This window comes from Hemitrygon akajei, chromosome 5, assembly GCF_048418815.1.
Source record: "Hemitrygon akajei chromosome 5, sHemAka1.3, whole genome shotgun sequence".
NCBI classification, from domain to species: domain Eukaryota; kingdom Metazoa; phylum Chordata; class Chondrichthyes; order Myliobatiformes; family Dasyatidae; genus Hemitrygon; species Hemitrygon akajei.
The window spans coordinates 114,007,490-114,027,252 of NC_133128.1; the positions used below are offsets into that span (position 1 = coordinate 114,007,490).

At 45.0% G+C, this 19,763-nt stretch overlaps 1 protein-coding gene across 5 annotated transcripts in view; it reads right to left on the reverse strand.

The window, feature by feature from the left end:
• The window catches only part of ptprna (protein tyrosine phosphatase receptor type Na), a 229,234-nt gene extending 210,001 nt beyond the window's left edge, over positions 1–19,233 (reverse strand). For all 5 annotated transcript variants that reach the window (XM_073046219.1, XM_073046221.1, XM_073046223.1 and 2 more), the window contains exon 1: positions 18,987–19,233. In XM_073046219.1, the coding sequence (XP_072902320.1) occupies positions 18,987–19,080 (94 nt within the window). In that variant the 5' untranslated portion in view covers positions 19,081–19,233. The remainder of the gene's footprint in view (positions 1–18,986) is intronic.
• Between the last annotated feature and the right edge of the window lie 530 nt (positions 19,234–19,763).

Genomic DNA, 19,763 nt, shown 5'->3' on the forward strand with positions numbered 1-19,763 from the left:
GAGGGTAGGGTGTGGGGAGCATTTGGAAATTGTGTAGAGGGGAAGTGGGAGGGGGAACAAAGAAATGGAAGTGAAGGAGGTGGAGAGGAAGGAAGGAGGAATGGAATAGGAAACAAACTAGATTGTGTGGGCAAGAGAGAGTGTGGTGGCGAAAAGAAAATGAGAGGGGCAGAGGTGTGTGAAGTGGGAGTGTGGGAGGGAGAGGGGCAGAGGTGGGGAGCTGGGGATGAGGGAGGGGTAGGAGACCGTCTGGTTAGTGATAGGTGAGAACAAGAGAGGGGATGGTAAGTGGGCCATTGGAAATGTGAAGGAGGAAGTAAGGGCCCTGTTGGGAGGAGTTCTCTGTTTATTCTACAAAATAATTGAATCTGGTTAGGTGAGGGAGTTATCATTGATAAGAACAGATTTACGCATGGACATTGCATACCCATCGTCTCCCTCTGGTTTCCATCCTTACTGAGGTTCTCACGTTATCCACTCTCCTTTCTTATTAGATTCATTCCTCTTCAGCCATTTCCACATCTGCTGTCCCAGCTTCACCATCTTTCCCCACCCACCTTCCCCCTCACCGATCACCTGCCAGCATGTCCTTCTCCTGCCCCTCTCACCTTCTCCGGGTTTCTTCCTCCTTTCTTTTCCATTCCTGATGACAGACGTTGACTACAACATTAACAGCTTATTCCTCTCCACAGATGCTGCCTGACCAGGTTAAAATGATCTAGCCCTCTGCTAGAAATCTTCTTACCCCACTGCCTCCCCCCACTTTGAAGCAGGTGATCGTATTGCCCATTTTCAAATCCCTCAGCATCTCCTGTGTACTTTGTGATCACGGCAAGACTTTCTGGTAGCTCCAGCGCTGGATCACTCTGCTACGGAACCTCCCCATTCCCAGCAGCCCGAAGTTATTTTCAGCACAGGGCAGTGTTTTGTAACTAACCCACTAACTGGTCCTTCCTCCAGCAACCAGAATATTGGTATGAAATTTTAATCTCTACAGCGCCTTTTATAACTAGTGGGCTCTTCCAAGGCTATGACATACTTTGGGGCGTCCCCAGAGTTGTACTATATAAGGAACAAAATGCAAATGACAGAAGGAACTCAGTGATTCAGGCAGCATCTATTGGGAAGTGGGGTGGAGGGGGAATGGACAGCTGATATTTCAGGTCGAGATCCATAAGGGCATTAAATATAGGAGGAGGATTAGGCCATGCAACCCGTTTATTCTGCTCCACCATACCATTATGGCTGACTCTCAACCCCATCTTCCTGTCTTCCTCCATAATCTTTGATGCCCTCACTAATCAACAACCTATCAGCCTCCGTTTCAAATACACCCAATGTCTTTGCCTCCACAGCCATATGTGGCAACAAATTCCGCAAGATCTATCACCGTCTGGCTAAAGAAATGTCTTCTCATCTCTGTCCTGTTCTGCGTTTGTGCCCTTTGGTCCAAGACTACCCCACTATTAGAAGCACCCTCTCCTTGTCCACTGTAGATAGAGATAGATACTTCATTGATTCCAAAGGAAATTACAGTGCCACAGTAGCATTACTAGTGCACAGATATACAATCAGAAGAGAAGTTGAGGTAACTTACTTTTTATTCTTTCTTACTTCTCTTCTAATATTTGTATATTTGTTCACTTGTAACGCTACTGTGTCACTGTTTGAGGTAACAATTTTTTATTTTTTCTTAACGGTCTAACAGGAGGGCGTCATCACTTCCCAAGCTATAGGTTGACTCATTATAGAGCCTAATGAGGGGAAAAGGGACGTGGGAAGAAGTGGGGGGGCAGAAAGAGGTGGGGTGGAAAGAGTTGAGAAGGGGGATGGGGGATTGGTGAAGAGAGAGGGATGGAAGGGGGAAGTGAGGAGGAAAAGGGGGAAGTGAGTGGGAAGGGGGAAGAGAGGGTGTGTGTCGAAGAGCGGGGGAGAGGAGAAAGAGGGAAGGGGAGGGGGAAGATGGGGAGGAAGGGGAAAGAGGGGAGAAGGGGCAAGAGAGGGGGTGTGTGGAGGACAGGGTGTGTGGGAGAGAGGGGCAGAGGAAAGGGGGAGAGGGAGATTGGGGAGGAGAAAGGAGGGGGAGGGGTTGGGGAAGAGGGGGAGAAGTGGGAGAGGGGGTGTGGGGAAGGGGGAAGAGGAAAGGGGAAGAGGGGGAAGAGAGGAAGGAGGGGAAGAGGGGGAGGAAGAAGGGAAGGGGAGGAAGAAGCAGAGAGAGGGAGGGGAAGAGGGGGCAGGGTGAGGGGGGACAGAGGGGGGTCAGGACAGAGAGTGTGTGTGCATGGGGAAGAGAGGGTTGGGTAGCGTGGATGTGGGGTAGAGTGGATGGGTGAGGTGGAGTGGATGTAGGGTGGCGTAGATGGGTGGGGTAGAAGGGAGTGTGGTAGATGGGGAGACATAGGGGGGAGGGAGAGAGAGAGATGGGGAAAGAGAGAAAGAGGGGAGACATACACAGAGAAAAAAAAGAGCTAGATAGAGAGACACACAGAGACAGAGAGTGAGAGAGAGAGAGAAAGTAGGCCACAGTTTCTTACCACTACCTGCATCAAACCTGACTGATTTTATGCCCTTCTTTACAGTAATGAACACATCTCGCAGATTAAAATCAATATCCTGCCACAATGTACAGTGCCATCATGTTGACCTGAGACCCAAACCCTTTTGTTCCATTTCTTAAAATCTCAGAATGCAAGTCCCACAACAACAGGTTCAGGAACAACCTGCACAACTCTCTCCCTCTACCCTAACAACGGAACAGGGCAGATCTCCTCTTGCACTACCATGCCCTTCGCTTTCTAACATTAAGACGATATGACTGGGTGTCATTTACTTGGATTTTCAGAAGGCATTTGATAAGGTGCCACACATGAGGCTGCTTAACAAGATAAAATCCTGTGGCGTTACAGGAAAGATACTGGCATAGATAGGAGGAACAGTGGACAGGCAGGAGACAATGAGTGGGAATAAAGGGGGCCTTCTCTGGTTGGCTGCCAGTGACTAGTGGTGTGCCTCAGGGGTCAGAATTGGGACTGCAAACACGAGGAAATCTGCAGACGCTGGAAATTCAAGCAACACACACAAATTTGCTGGTGGAACGCAGCAGGCCAGGCAGCATCTATAGGAAGGAGTACAGTCGGCGTTTTGGACCGAGACCCTTCGTCAAGACCACTTCAGTATTGGGACCACTTCTTTTCAGATTGTTTGTCAATGATTTATTTAACGGAATTGATGGCTTTGTGGCAAAGTTTACAGATGATACGAAAATAGATGGCGGGATAGGCAGTGCTGAGGAAACAACGCAATTGCATCAGGGCTTGGACAAACTGGATGAATGGGCAAAAATATGGCAGATAGAACACAGTGTTGGAAAATGTACAATAATGCATTTTGGTAAAAGGGGCAATAGTGCAGACTATTGGGGAGAAGGTTCAAACATCAGAGGTGCAGATGAATCCAGATGTGGAAAGGCTGTTTCCCTTGGTGGGTGAGTCCAGGACAAGGGGTCACAGTCTTAGAATTAGGGGGTACCCATTTAAAACAGAGATGAGGAGAAATTTTTTCAGCCAGAGGGTCATGGATTTATGGAATTCGTTGCCACATACAGCTGTGGAGGCCCAATCATTGAGGGTTTTTAAGGAGGAGATTGACAGGTATCTAATTAGTCAGGGTATCAAGGGATTTGGGAAAAAAGCCAGAAATTGGAACTAGATGGGAGAATAGTTTAGCTCATGGTGGAGTGGCGGAGCAGACTCGATGGGCCAAATGTCTTACTTCTGCTCCTTTGCCTTGTGAAGAATCCTCGTACAAGACTCCCAAAAGGTTAATTTACAGGTTGAGCCTGTGGTAAAGGCGGCAAATGCAATTTGGCACTTATTTCAAGGGGAATAGAATACACAAGCAAGGGGATTATGCGGAGTCTTTATAAGGCACTAGTCAGGCCATACTTGGAGTATTGTCAACAATTTTGGGCCCCATATCTCAGAAAGAATGTGTTGTCATTGGAGAGAGTCCAGAGGAGGTTCATGAGGATGATTCCAAGAACGAAGGAGTTAACATATAAGGAGCATTTGGCAGCTTTGGGCCTGTACTTACTGGAATTCAGAGGAATGTGGGGGGGGCGCAGAATCTCATTGAAATCTACCAAATGTTGGAAGGACTATATAAGGTGGATGTGGAGAGGATGTTTCCTGTGGTGGAGGTATCCAGAATTAGAGGACACAGTCTCAAAATTGAGTGGTGGCCTTTTAGAACAGATGTAAGGAGAAATTCTTTAACCACAGTATAGTGAATCTGTGAAATGCTCTGCTACAGACTGTAATGGAGGCCAAGTCCGTGGGTGTATTTAATGCAGAAGTTGATAGTTTCCTAATTGGTCAGGGCATCAAAGGATATGGTGAGAAGGCAGGTGTATGGGGTTGAGAGGGATCAGGGATCAGCCATAATGGAATGGCAGAGCAGACTTGATGGGCTGAATGGCCTAATTGTGCTCGTATGTCTTATGGTCTTATAGACATAGGAGTGGAATTAGGCTATTTAGCCTTCAAGTCTGGTCCGCCATTCAACCATGGCTAATTTATTCTCACTCTCAAACCTACTCTTTTGCCTTTTCCCCATAAGGTTACATTTTTTTAAGGCCTTAGTTTTGCATGGTCGTTTTATTCTCTCTTCATGGTTTTGCACAATTTATGTTTAATTTATATCCTGTGTACTGTCTGTACCTACGTGCCTGTGATGCTGCTGCAAGCAAGATTTTCATTGTACCTGTACCTCCCCATGCACGAGGCTCCTCTCTGCTCTACACAACACTAATTCTCCCCCATCTTACCAACAAACATGAAAACTGAATTCTCAGAGCACATACAAGATCAAAGAACATAAAAGGTTGGAAGGTTGAAGATTAGCTTTATTTGTCACATGTACATTAAAATGTATGGGGAAGCGCATCATTTGGGTGAAATCAAATGTGAAGACTGTGCTGGGGAGGGGGAGAGGCGCCGTGCAAGCACTGCTTCTGCCGCCAACACAGCATGCTCACAACTTACTAACCCTAGCCCATATATCTTTGGAATGTGAGAGGAAATTGGAGCACAACAGGAGAAAGTTGCACGGTCACAGAAAGAACATACGAACTTCTTACAGACAGCGGTGGGAATTGAACCCTGATTGCTGGTGCTGTAAAGCACTGTGCTAACCGCTTTGCGACCTTGCTGACCCGATGCTACTGTACCGCATCATGGCTGACTTTCTACACAGCATCATTTTCCAGCATTATCCCAGTATCCATGATTCCCTTAATGTCAAAGTCAAGATTACTATAAAGTTCAAAGTAAATTCATTATCAAAGTACCTACCGTATATGTCACTGTATATTACCTCAAGATACATTTTCTTGCAGGCGTGTACAGGAAAATAAAGAAATGCCATAGATTTCTATGTGCAAAACAATGTGAAAAAGAAGACAAACTGTGCAAATAAAAATAGTGAAGAGTCCTTGAAAGTGAGTATATATGTATGTGTATACACAGGTACTGCAGGTACAACATTATATGAGCACCATTCACAACAATAGCGAAAAACATAAATTTTTACAAGTAAAAACACAATTAAAACAAAATAGAAACAAAGTCCATGTTAGTGCCAAGTGTTCAAAGTGGTCACAGTGTTAGTACACTGTAGAGATTGTACAGGTCGGCTCAAGAACTGAATGGTTGAAGGGAAGTAGCTGTTCCTGAACCTTGTGGTGCGGGACTTCAGGTTTCTGTACCTCCTGCCAAATGGCAGCTGCGAGAAGATGGCACGGTGATTGATGTACGTTGCCTTCTTGAGGTGGGGAGGGGTGTGTCCGTAATATCTTGGGCTGAGTCCACTACTCTCTTCAGCTTCTTATATTCCTGTGTATTTGAATTCCCATACCAGACCATGATGCAGTCAGGATACTTTGAACAGTACATCTGTAGAAGCTTATTAGAGTCTTTTGTGACAAGATGAATCTCCTTAACCTTGTAAGAAAGTAAAAATGCTGGTCCATCTTCCTTGTGATTGCATTAATGTGGAGGGCCCAGGACAGGTCAATGTTTATAGGGCCATAGGATCACAGAGACAAACAGCATGGAAACCTCAGCCCAACTCCTCTATGCTAACCCAGTAAATTAGACTCATCTGCTTGCATTTGGCCCATATCCTTTAAAACTCTCCTGTCCATGCACTTATCTAGAATCACAGAGTACTACAGCATAGAATCAGGCCCTTCTGTGTCGAACTGTTATTCTGTCTGGTCCAATCGACCCACACCTGGACCACAGCTCTCCATACCCCTCCTGTCCGTGTATTTATCCAAACTTCTCTTAAATGTTGAAATCAAACCTGCATGCACCATTTCCGCTGGCAGCTCATTCCACACTCTCACCATCCTCTGAGTGAAAAAGTTTCCCCTTAGGTTTCCCTTAAACATTTCGCCTTTCACCCTTAACCAATGACCTCTAGTTGTCGTCTCCCCCAACCTCAGTGGAAAAAGCCTGCTTGTACTTACCTTATCTATACCCCTCAAAATTTTGTATACCTCTATCCAATCTCCCCTCATTCTCCTATGCTCCAGGGAATAAAATCCTAACCTATTCAACCTTTCCCTATAACTCAGGTCCTGAAGTCCCAGCAACATCCTTGTAAATTTTCTCTGCACTCTTTCTGCCCTTTTTATTAGGAAGATTGAAACATCGAGGTGAATGCGGAGATGAGCAAGTGTTCAGCACTGACTACCTGCCTCGTGCTCACTACTGTGATGGACTTTTCACTGCTGCTGGATGATCTGAGAAGGTCTATCTCCCTCGATGCTGTTAGAGATTGTTAGCAAAGTTCTGTGGTCTATGGATTGGACTGTGGACTATAGTTCAAACTAACGGCAGTTCAAAGTGATCACTTTCAGTTTTTTTTTGGATTCTGTGTTTTGCCTGTTCTTTCTTGTTGCTGTCTGCCGCCATTTGTAAGTTTTTTTTGTGTGAGGGAGGGGTTGGGGATTTGGGGTTTGATATTCTTGTTGCCATTGGGTGCAATCTGTTCGGTTTTTGTGCAAGGGAGGGGTTTGGGTTTTGATGTTCTTGCTGCCGTTGGGTGTGATTTGTAAGTTTTTTTGCAAGGGAGGGGTTTGACATTCTGGTTGCCATTTGATGCAAACTGTCAGTTTTTCTGCGTGAAGTGGGGAATTGATCATGTTGCCGTTTGCGAGATTTGTGTGGGGGATGGTGCTTTTCTTTGAATTACTTTCATGGTTTTCTTTGTTTCATGGCTTTCTGGAGAAGACGAATCTCAGAGTTGTATACTGCATGCATACTTTGATAATGAACCTTTGATCTTTCCTGTAGGTAGGTGACCAAAACTGCACACAATACTCCAAATTATGCCCCGTTAATATCTTAAACAACTTCAACATAACACCCCCAACTCCAGTATTCAGTACTCTGACTTGTGAAGGCCAGTGTGCCAAAAGCTCTCTTTAAGGTCCTATCTACCTGTGATGCCATTTTCAAGTAATTATGGACCTGTATTCCCAGATGCCTCTGTTCTACCACACTTCTCAGTGCCCCACGACTCACCATGTCTTATATTCACCTCTTACATGAAGCCCGATGCATCTACCAGCTGAAGCCTCCTCTCCTACCACTACAGTCAACACCATCCTTGTTCAGTTATTTTTAGCTGCCCACAACAGGGGACTGAACAGTACCGCAACTAAATACCATCCTGATACAGTGTGCGATCGGAAACAATGCCAGCTACTAACTCACCTAATGAAATGCAATTTTGTTGTTCTGAAGTAGGTGCCACACAGTGTGGAAGCATGCCCTTTGACCCAATGTGTCCACGCTGACCAACTACGCCAATCCCACTGACCAGCATTTGGTCCAGAGCCCTTTCTGCCTTGGTGTTTCAAGTACTCAAGTTCAAGATTGTTGTCTTTCAACTATACACATGTATACAGCTAAATGAAACCGTGTTTCTCTGGAGCCAAGGTGTAAACACACAGTACATATATTCACACACAGCACATAATTATGATAGTCACAAAATAACATCAGTAAGTTCCAGAGTGGCATGGCCTGAGCATTGAGGGTGCATGGGATGTTGGCCTGGAGCCATATTTCTGCAAGAACAGGCACACAGCAGTTCCTCATCTCGCACTGGGTCAGCCACAGATGAAGGCAACCCAGCTTGCCTTCCAGGGAGCGAGTGTTCGAGAGCCGGCCTGCAGGGTCAACACTCAGCCAAGCATGGATTCCTGGGTGCCCTCTGCACCTCTACTCTCTCCCACACTGCCTGCTCCCCTGGGTGGCACGAGGGCCTAGTCTGTGCAACAGCTGAGGCCACACAGTTCCCCCACCCACTGGTCTTGCCAATGAACCAACTCACAGTATTTCATGTTACCGATGTCCAACAGGGTCTTGCGATCACAAGAACAAACATTCAAGACCATTTGTTGGAGCCAGAGTGGCTGCTGTGACCAATCTTACTGCCGTCTTACTGGAAGCTCCCCCACCATCCAGACCATGATCCCCTCACACCATTATCATTAGGCAGGGGTTACAGAAACCCTGGGTCCCACCCCACCAGGTTCAGGAACAGTTACTACTCTGCAACCAGGCTCCTGAACCAGTGTGGATAACTTCACTCACCTCACCTCTGAACTGACTCCACAACCTAAGACTCATTTTCAAGGACTCTGCAACTCATGATCTCAGTGTTATTTAATGTTATTTGCACAATTTGTCTTCTTTTTCACATTGGCTGTCTGTCAGCCTTTGTCCACTTATCTATAATTTTTTTTTTAGTAAAATTCTATTGTATTTCTCTTTGCCTGTAAATGCCTATAAGAAAATAAATCTCAGGGTGGTATACGGTGACATCTATGTACTTTGCAAACAAACTTAGTTTGAACTTTGAGATGCCCCTGAAATGTTACGGGAGTCTCTGCCTGGGGTAAAGATACTTACTGTTGATCTATGCCTCTCATAATTAAAAAAAAAAAGCTCTGTCAGGTCTTCCCTCAGCCTCTTACACCCCAAGGAGGCAACTCAGATTTGTGCAACCTTTCCTTGTAGCTCATATTGTCTGATCCAGGCAGCACCCCAAAGCTTCCACATCCTTCCTATAATGGGGCAGCCAGAACTGCACCCAGTACTCCAAGTGTGGTGTGACTAAGGTTTTAAAGAATCAATCCTGTGCCTAGCACATTGATGTAATCATGAAAAAGGCAATATATCAACTCCACTGGGAGTTTGAGGAGTTGGTATGTCACCAAGAACTCCTACAGATTTCTCTATATGTACAGTGGACCATTCTGACAGCTTGCACCACAGCCTGGCAAGGAGGTCACAATGCACAGGATCACAGCAGGCTGCAGAGCATCGTAAACTCAGCCAGCTCCATCAAGGGCACAACCCTCCCTACCATCAAGAACACCTTCAAAAACCAATGCCTCAAGATGGCATCCATCCTTAAGGAGCCTTGCCCCCTTCTCACTACCACCATCGAGGAGGAGGTACAGGAACCTGAAGAGCCACACTCAATGTTTTAGAAACAATTTCTTCCCCTTTGCCATCAGATTTCTGAATGGACTCCTCTAATGCAATATTTACTTTTTTATTGTAACTTGTAAATTTATGTCTTGCACTGTACTGCTGCCACAAATCAACAAATTTCATGACATATTCCAGTGAACCTGCTTCTGATTCAGTAAAATGCCCCTGGTCCATTTAATAATGGATTAAAGTTGCTGGATATGGACAAGGACCCTTTCTGGAAGGGACAGACGTGCCCTCCTATGAATTTACAGCCTGGTGCCAGGTTTCCAAACAGAATCCACAGTTCAAAGTAAATTTATTATCAAAGAACGCACATGTCAACAGATATTACCTTGAGAGTAGTTTTCTGGCAGGGATACATACAAAGACTGGCAAACAACCAGTGTACAAAAAAATGTACAAGACAAAGTGTGCAAATGAAAAAGTAAATAAATAATACTGAGAACATGAGTTGTAAAGAGTCCTTGAAAGCGAGTCCATAGGTTGTGGAATGAAGTTCAGAACTGAACTGAATGAAGTTATCCATGCCGGTTCTGGAACCTGATGGTTGAGGGGTAGTAATGGCTCCTAAAGCTGAAGGTGTGAGACCCTAGGCTCCTGTACCTCTTGTCTGATGGTAGTAGTGAGAAGAGAGCAGGGCCTGGATGATGGACAGTGTGGCAGTGTTCCTTGCAGATCTGCTCATTGCTGGTGAGGACTTTACTGTGATGGGCTGAGGAATATCCAGCTAAGTGTGTTCCCAAGCACGGAAATCAGGAACAGTCAGAGGTGCGGTCAGAATGGATTCGGAGGCAGCGCCCCTGCCCAGACACACGGTGGCACAGAACACCAGACAAGAGTCTCACCCTCACTCACAGTTTACATGAAACAAGAACTAGAAGTCAGACGGCTAGGATGGAAGGAGAAATATTTAACGGGGAACTTCTGCACTCAAAGGGTGATGCAAGAGTGAACAAGCTGCCAGTCCTCGTGGAGGATAACAACTACATCGGACATAGAACATTACCACACCAGAGAGGCCCTTGATTTAAGAGAAGTTTGGATATGTACAAAGTTGGGGGGGGGGGGGGGGGATGGAGGGCTGTGGTCCAGGTGTAGGTAACACGATTGAGGTCAGCTTGAAAGGCCTGTTCCCGTGCTGTTACACTATATGACTCCAACTCCCTTTGAACAGCCTGGGCTCCTTCACACTTACAACAGAGAATACAGAACACTACAGCAGAGTATGGGTCCACGACTTTGTGCCGACCCTTTAGCCTACTCCAAGATCAATTCAACCCTTCTGTCCTACCTAGTCCTGCAATTTGCTTTCATCCATGTGTTTATCTAAGAGTCTCTTAATGTATCTTTCTACCACCACCCCAGGCAACATGATCCACTCACCCACCACTCTGTGTAAAAATAAAATCTCTGACATCCCCCCTGTACTTTCCTCCAATCAATTTAAAATTGTGCCCCATTATATTTGCCATTTCCACCCTGGGAAAATGGCAGTCCACTATCAATGCCTCATATCATTTTTACACCTCTATCAGGTCATCTCTCATTCTCCTTCACTCCAAAAAGCCCTGGCTCACTCAACCAACCCTCATAAGACATGGTCTCTAATCCAGGCAGCAGCCTGGTAAATCACCTCTGCACCCTAAAATGTCCACATCCTTCCTATAATGAGACAGACCAGAAATGAAGACAATAATCCAAGTGTGGTCTAACCACTGTTTTATAAAGCTGTAGCATTACATAACGACTTTTGAACTCAATCCCCAACACACCACACGCCTTCTTAACCACCCTATCAATTTGCACAGCAACTTTGAACTCGATCCCCCGACTAACTTGAGAATGTAGAATACCTGCCAGCATTCCACACCAGTACTCTACTGGTCTGACTCTTCCTTCCCATGCCCTGCTCCTTTCCCTAGAGACACCCAACACCTTAGGGAGGGGATGGTCCAGGAGTAGGTAGATAGAAGACCATGTTGGCACAGCCTAAATGGGCCGAGGGGCCTGTATCACTATGCTATCACTCTATGACATCATGATCCGCCCTTCAAAAAAATCAGCTCCACAACTGCTTATAAATAACATGCTGGTGAAACGTCTCAGCCCAAAACATTGTCTATTTATTCCCCTCCACAGATGCTGCCTGCCTTGCTGGGTTCCTCAAGCATTTTGTGTGTATGTTGCTCTGGATTTCCAGCATCTGCAAGTGTCCTGTGTTAATAAATGCTTCCCTATGACAGAGAAGGCAGCCAGGGATTCCATCCATGAAAATTTACTTGCTTCACAGACACACAAAGCATCAGATAACTAGCATTCATAAGAGAAAAAACATAAATTAAATATAAATTATACACATTTTTTTACAAGAAAGGACACAATTAGAACAAAAAAAGTCAATTTTAGTATAAAGAGGTCAAAGTAGTCACAATGTTGCTAAACTGTAGAGATTAGGATTGTGCCAGTTGGTTCAAGAACTGAGTGGTTGAAGGAAAGTCGCTGTTCTTGAACCTGGTGGTGTGGGACTTCAGGCTTCTGTACCTCCTGCCCAGTGATAGCTGAGGGAAGATAGCAGGGCCCGGATGAATCAGAATCAGGTTTATTATCACCGAAATATGTCATGCAATTTGTTGTTTTGCAGCAGTACAGTGCAGTACACAAATTTCTACATCTGTAGAAATTCACTAGAGTCTTTGGTGAGACCATAAGACATAGGAGTAGGATTAAGCGGTTTGGCCTATCAAGTCTGCTCTGCCATTTCATCATGGCTGATTTATTATCCCTCTCATCCCCATTCTCCTGCCTTTGTTGCCTAATCAAGAACCTATCAATCTACACTTTAAATATATCCAATGATTTGGCCTCTGTGATAATGAATTCCACAGATTCATCATCCTCTGGCGAGAGAAATTCCTCAACATCTCTGTTCTATTCTGAGGCTGAGCCCTCTGGTCCGAGACTTTCCCTCTGTTGGAAACATCACCTCCATGTTCACTCTAGCTAGACCTTTAAATACTGAGGAGGTGACATACCAAATCTCAAACTCCTAATGAAATATAACTGTTAGCGTGCCTTCTTCATAATTGGCGGGTACATACAATTATAAGAAAGAACACAATTAGAATGAAAACAATGTCTATTGTAGTGCAAAATTGTTAAAAGTAGTCATAGTGCTACTAAATGTGCTATGCAGGTTGGTTCAAAACCCAAACGGTTGAAGGGAAGTAGCTGTTCTTGAACCTGATGGTGTGGAGCTTCCTGCTCAGTGGCAGTTGTGAGAAGGTGGCATTGGCAGGACGGCACCTGAAGAAGATTACCACATCCAGAATATTTAATATTCCCTGACAGCGGCAAGCTCTCCAATGCTGGTCACATCCTTGTGAAGCGTTCTGCCTCAGAATAGGGAGTCAGCAATGCGGCTCTGAGAGTGAGATTTCCTTACCTGCAGGTGACTCACTGAATGATGGAGAAGTCTGTAAGGGCTCAGACACTGTGTATGCTCACAGTTGTAGAGTCATACGGAGAAGGGACAGTCCCTTTTGCATGCCAATCTTCAAATACCTATATACTTCAATCCTGTTCACCAGCACTTCAAGTTAATTCTCATTCAACCATATACGTATATACAGCTAAACAGAACAACATCCCTCAGGGTCCAAGGCGCAAAACACAGTGTATATATATACATTTCATACAGCACATAAAATCATATGAACACAATAATATTAGCCAATAAAAAGTATTTTGTAGATGTACAAATTGACATAAAGTGCATATGTGACATATAGTTGAGTATGTAACTATAATGCTGTTGACACAGTCATAAACAATGCATACTGGGTGGTAGCAGGGTATTCTGAAGTCTCAGAGCCTGGGGGAAGAAGCTATTACCCAGCCTAACTGTCCTCCTTCTGTAACCCTGATAATTTAGTAATTCCAGCGTTAATTGGTTTATTATAAAGCCATAAGATATTGAGCAGAATTAGGCCACATAACCCATCAAGTCAGTTCCACCATCCATCATGGCTGATTTATTATCCCTCTCAACCCCATTCTCCTGCCTTCGCCCTGTAACCTTTGACACCCTTACAAATCCAGAAACTATCAACCTCCACTTTAAATATTCCTGATACCTTGGCAGTGAATTCCATAGATTCACTGCCCTCTGGCTAAATAAATTCCTTTTCATCTCTGTTCTAAAGGGTTGTCCTCTATTATGAGGTTGTGCTCTCTGGTCCTAGACTCTCCCACTACTGGAAATATATTTTCCCTTTCTACTCTGTCAATATTCGATAGGTTTCGATGAGATCTCCCCTTATTCTTCTACAATAAATTCAGAGCCATCACACGCTCCTCATACGCTAATTCTCATCAATGTCCTCTGGACCTTCTCCAATACTAGTACCTCCTTTCTTTGATAAGGGGCCCAAAACTGCTCACAATGCTCCAAATGTCATCTGACCAGTGCCCTGAATAGCCTCAGCATCACATCCTTGCTTTTATATTTTAGTCTTTCTGAAATCAATGCTGACATTGCATTTACCTTCCTTACCACTGACTCAACCTGCGAGTTAGCCTTTTGGGAATCCTGCACGAGGACTCCCAGGCCCCTCTGCTCCTCTGATTTCCGAGTTTGCTTTCAATTTAGAAAATAGTTCACGCCTTTATCCTTCTTCCAAAGTGCATGACCATACACTTCCCGACACTGTATTCCTTCTGCCACTTCTTCACCCATTCTACTAATCATTCCACATCCTTCTACAGACTTCCTACCTCCTCAACACTACCTGCCCCTCCACCTATCCTTTATCTTCCACAAACTTGGCCTCAAAGCCCTCATGCTATATTCTGTTTTATGTTCACGATCTGGATTGGAAGAAATTCTGCAGGTGCTAGAAATCCAAAACAAAATGCTGGAGGAACTCAGCAGGCAAGGCAGCATCCACGGAACAGCGAAGAGAATGTAGAGCTGCAGCTACAGAGAATGTAGTTCAGGCTGACAAAATGCAAGGGGCACGATGAGGTAGAATGGGAGATCAAGACAGTGTGCCCCACATGTCATGCAGAGTCTGATGAAAAAAAAATTCCTAACTTCAAAGATGTATGGATTGTTACACACTCAGAGACTCAGGCGCACAAGACATTGGACGAATACCCCAGTGCACAGGATCAATAACAGATCCGATGCTGAGGATTGTAAACTCGGCTAACTCCATCCTGGGCACTAGCCACACCACTGCCGAGAACAGCTTCAAAAGGGGATGCTCCTTTATTATCATTAATAACCCCAACCATCCACCCTCTTCTCATTGCTACCATCAGGGAGGTGCACAAGCCTGAAGCACACACTCACAATGTTTAAGGAACAGCTTCTTCCTCTTGGACTTCAGATTTCTGAACGGACAATGAACCCATGGACACTACCTCATGATTTTGCTCTCTTCTTACACTACTTTATATATTTCTTATGGTAACTTACAGTAATTTTTTTTGTATTGTACTGACCTGCTGCTGCAAAACAACAAATCTCATGACATATATCAGTGATAATAAATCTGATTCTGATAATAAAACAGATTCCAATTCAGGATAGGTCTTTATTCCTTGGAACATAGGAGCAAAAGGGGTGACCTTATATAGTAGACGTGTAGAAAATTAGCAGGGAGATTAGGCAGCGAGAACGTACACAGGCTTTTCTCACAGAGGTTCTGATTCTGATGTTCGACCACAATATAAACCATCCATCTCAATTGACACCTCCAGGGTCTACCCCATCCTAACCCACTGTCAACAACAACCCACCCACAGAAGGACTGAAGTGGATGAAGGGAGTCTTCTCAAGGAATAATGGCACCACCAATAAATGAAGACTGGACAGCAGAGCAACACAGGGTCACTACCACACAGATGTAGCTGTCCGAGCTTGATCCTAAATTCTATTAGTGGTCAGCAGAGGAAAGGCTGGCAGCTTTAAGTTCTTGGATGTCAACATCTCTCAGGACCCATCCTGGGCCCAACACATCCACCACTTTATTAGGTACACCTGTACACCTGCTCATCAATGCAAATATCTAATCAGCCAATCACATGGCAGCAACATGGCATGCAGACATGGTCAAGAGGTTCAGTTGATGTCCAGACCAAACATCAGAATGCGGAAGAAATATGATCTAAGTGACTTTGACCGTGGAAGGATTGATGGTGCCAGACAGGGTGGTTTGAGTATCTCAGAAACTGCTGATCTTCTGGGATTTTCATGCACACCAGTCTGTAGAGATTACAAAGAATGGTGCAATAAACAAAACAAAAATCTACTGAATGGCCTTGTTAATGAGAGAGGTCAGAGGAGAATAGCCAGCCTGGTTCAAGTTGAAGAGAAGGTGACAGTAACTCAAATAACCACGTGTTACAACAGCAACGTGCAGAAGAACATCTCTGAACGCACAACACATCAAACCCTGAAGTGGATGTGCTGTAGCAGCAGAAGACCAATAACATCCACTCAGTGGCAAGATTATTAGGTATAGGGAGTACCTAATCAACTGGCCACTCAGTGCCTATCAGTGCCAACCTGGTTCTAATAAGACTGGGTAGGCAAAAGATGAACCAGAATTATTCCCAGCAGTAGTTCCAAGGGCCCCAATAAACACCCACCACTTCTAATTCTCGTATAATGCAGCAGAGTGTATTTCAGAGGGATTACATTTATATAGCACTGGCTAACCCTTTGCACTAGAGATCCTATAGACAACTCCATACGTACTACGTTCAACCTTTCAATAATTTTGTATACTTCATAGAGATTTATTCTTAATCATTCCAACAACACAGCAACAACACAGTAAGTTAGATATGGCCCTTGTGGCTAAAGGGATCAGGGGGTATGGAGAGAAAGCAGGTACAGGGTTCTGAGTTGGATGATCAGCCATGATCATACTGAATGGCGGTGCAGGCTCAAAGGGCCGAATGGCCTACTCCTGCACCTATTTTCTATGTTTCTAAGTGGCTGCATCATCTTTCTTTGGAACTTTAAAAACAGCACAGTACAGGCCTTTCGGCCCACAATGTTGTGCCAACCCTTTATTCTACTTTAAGATTAATGTCACCCTTCCCTCCCACATAGCCCTCCATTTTTCTATCATCTGTATGCCTGAACAGAAAAGCCCTAGCTCGCTCAAACAATATTAGTTATATATTTATTTGTTTTTATTTAAAGATGCAGCTCAGGAACAGGCCCTTGCAGCCCGATCAGCCCACACTGCCCAATTACACCCTTAGTATGTGAGAGGAAACTGGAGCGCCAAAAGAAACCCACCCATTGTGAGGAAAGTATTGCCCTTACAGACAACAGCGGGAATTGAACCGGAGTCACTACTGCTACAAAGCATTACGCTAACTGCTATACTACCGAAGCACCCTTGACCATTAAGCTTCAGAGCTGCTGAGGGACACCAAAACTCTACTGACCGGCCATCTCCTCAACAAATTTAATCTTTCCCCTTCACAACCGAGTCAAATTCAATAGACCAAACTGCTCCGAATAGCCTTCTCATGCCTCGACCAGTGCAAGACATGGCCAACAATTCCACTCCATGCAAACATTCAGAAAAATTCTCAACACAAATTCACTTCCAATAGTAAATGATTGCTGGCGACCTTCTAACATCCTGAGCCCAGATTGTCCCCGCGGACATTAAACACCCACCCACCCCATATCCCCTGTAAATACATATCTCGTCACCTGCAGATATATTCATTAACTGACCCCATCCTCTGTGGATACAGACATTAACTCAGCCTCACTTCCTGTGGATACATATGATAACCACAGCCTCAGTCCCAGTAGATACAGACTTTCAAACCCCCTCAATCCCTGTAGGTACAGACAATAAACTACACCACAGGCGCTGAAGAATCAGACATTACCACCTCACACCCTTAAATACAAACCTTAACCCCACTCACTCAGTCCCTGTAGATACAGATGTAAACATCTCCTCACCCCTATATAGACATTAACCCCCTTCATCCCTATACATACCAATGTTAACACAGACTCACTCCCCATAGACACAGACATAAATACCGCCTCAGTTCCTGTAGATACAGACATTAACTCTCCTCACTCCAGTAGATACAGACATTAACCCCCTCACTCCCCTTGATACAGACATTAACCCACCTCACTCCTGTAGATACAGACATACCCCCCTCACTCCAGTAGATACAGGCATTAGCCCCCTCATTCCCAGTAGATACAGACATTAACCCCCTCACTCCAGTTGATACAGACATTAACCCCCTCACTCCTGTAGATACAGACATTAGCCCCCCCATTCCCAGTAGATACAGATGTTAACTTCCTCACTCCCAGTAGATACAGACATTAACTCCCTCACTCCCAGTAAATACAGACATTAACCCCCTCACTCCAGTTGATACAGACATTAACCCCCTCACTCCAGTTGATAGAGACATTAACCCACCTCACTCCCAGTAAATACAGATGTTAACTCCCTCACTCCCAGTAGATACAGGCATTAACCCCCTCATTTTCTGTAAATACAGATGTTAACTCCCTCACTCCAGTACAGACATTAACTCCCTCACTCCTAGTAGATACAGGCATTAACCCCCTCACTCCCAGTAGATACAGATGTTAACTCTCTCACTCCCAGTAGATACAGACATTAACTCCCTCACTCCCAGTAGATACAGACGTTAACTCCCTCACTCGCAGTAAATACAGGCATTAACCCCTTCATTCCTAGTAAATACAGATGTTAACTCCCTCATTCCCAGTACAGATGTTAACTCCCTCACTCCAGTTGATACAGACATTAACCCCTCACTCCAGTTGATACAGACATTAACCCCTCACTCCCAGTAGATACCCATGTTAAACCACCCCACTTCTGTAGATACAGACATTAACCCACCTCACTCCCAGTAGATAGAGATGTTAACTCCCTCACTCCTATAGATACAAATGTTATCCCCGACTGTAGACACAGACGTTAACCCCCTCAGTCCCCATTGATATGGATGTTAACCCTCTCCATAGGTACAGACATTAACCCCCCCTCAGTTCCTACAGATACAGAGGTTAATCCGCTCACTCCCTGTTGGCAAGAATGTTAACACCCCCCTCAGTTCTTGTAGATACAGTCATTACCAGCCCTCCATGACTGTATAGATGTTAACCCCCCTCATTCCCCGTTGATACAGATGTTAAGCCCCCTCAGTACCTGTAGATAGACATTAACCCTATTCATTCCTATAAATATAGAAGTTAACCTACCCCCCACCTCGCACCAGCACAATCCTTGTATATATATTGTCCAGCCCCGTTCCCTCTCCCTGACATGGAGCTACGCGTGTTGTCCCTCCGCGGCTCTCTTTCAGCCTTACCGTGGCTACGGGCGGCGGCTTCGGCCGTGCCCGGAGCGAGCAGCAGCAGGTGCAGAGAGAGCAGGGCACGGAGCTCGCTCCTCGGCGCCTTCATCCTCGGTCTGACGGGCGGGACGGAGTGAGGAAAAGAGGGAAGGCAGGACCGCGGGGGTGACCTTCAGCCGCTCACATCTCCGGCCCGCTCCCGGCTGCGCTCAGCCGCCCTCCGCTGCCACAGCAGCAGCGAGTGGTCCACCGGCGGCGCGCGTGCACGCGGCCTGACGTCAACCGGGGGCGCGCATTACATCAAACACCAACACCCCCTTCGCAAACAATTTGATCGCAGACGAACCCTGCTTGCTGCGAAAAGCCGCGTTTTCTGCATTTATATAACCACCTAATTCATTACAGAGATGCATTATTGAGTGATATTTATAGTTATTGCGCTTTTATGCTGCATCTTACCCAGAGTAACAATCATTTCGTTCTCCTTTACACTCGTGTACCGAAGAATGACAATAAACAATCTTAATAATAATCGCCCATTTATGGAGCACTTTTCATTCAAAGGCGATGTGGTTCAAAATGCTTTACAATGGGATAAAGTGCAAACGTGAAAATAACAGACCTTGAATTCAGAATTAAGATCTTGAATCTCAAACTCTGCATTGAACCGTTTAGTGAATGCATATTTGATTATATATCATAGTGCATATTCTATATATTCAATTTACAAAACTGAAATGTTTGCTTAAATGGCATTTATATATAATTGCATGAACGCAAATCTTTTTGACC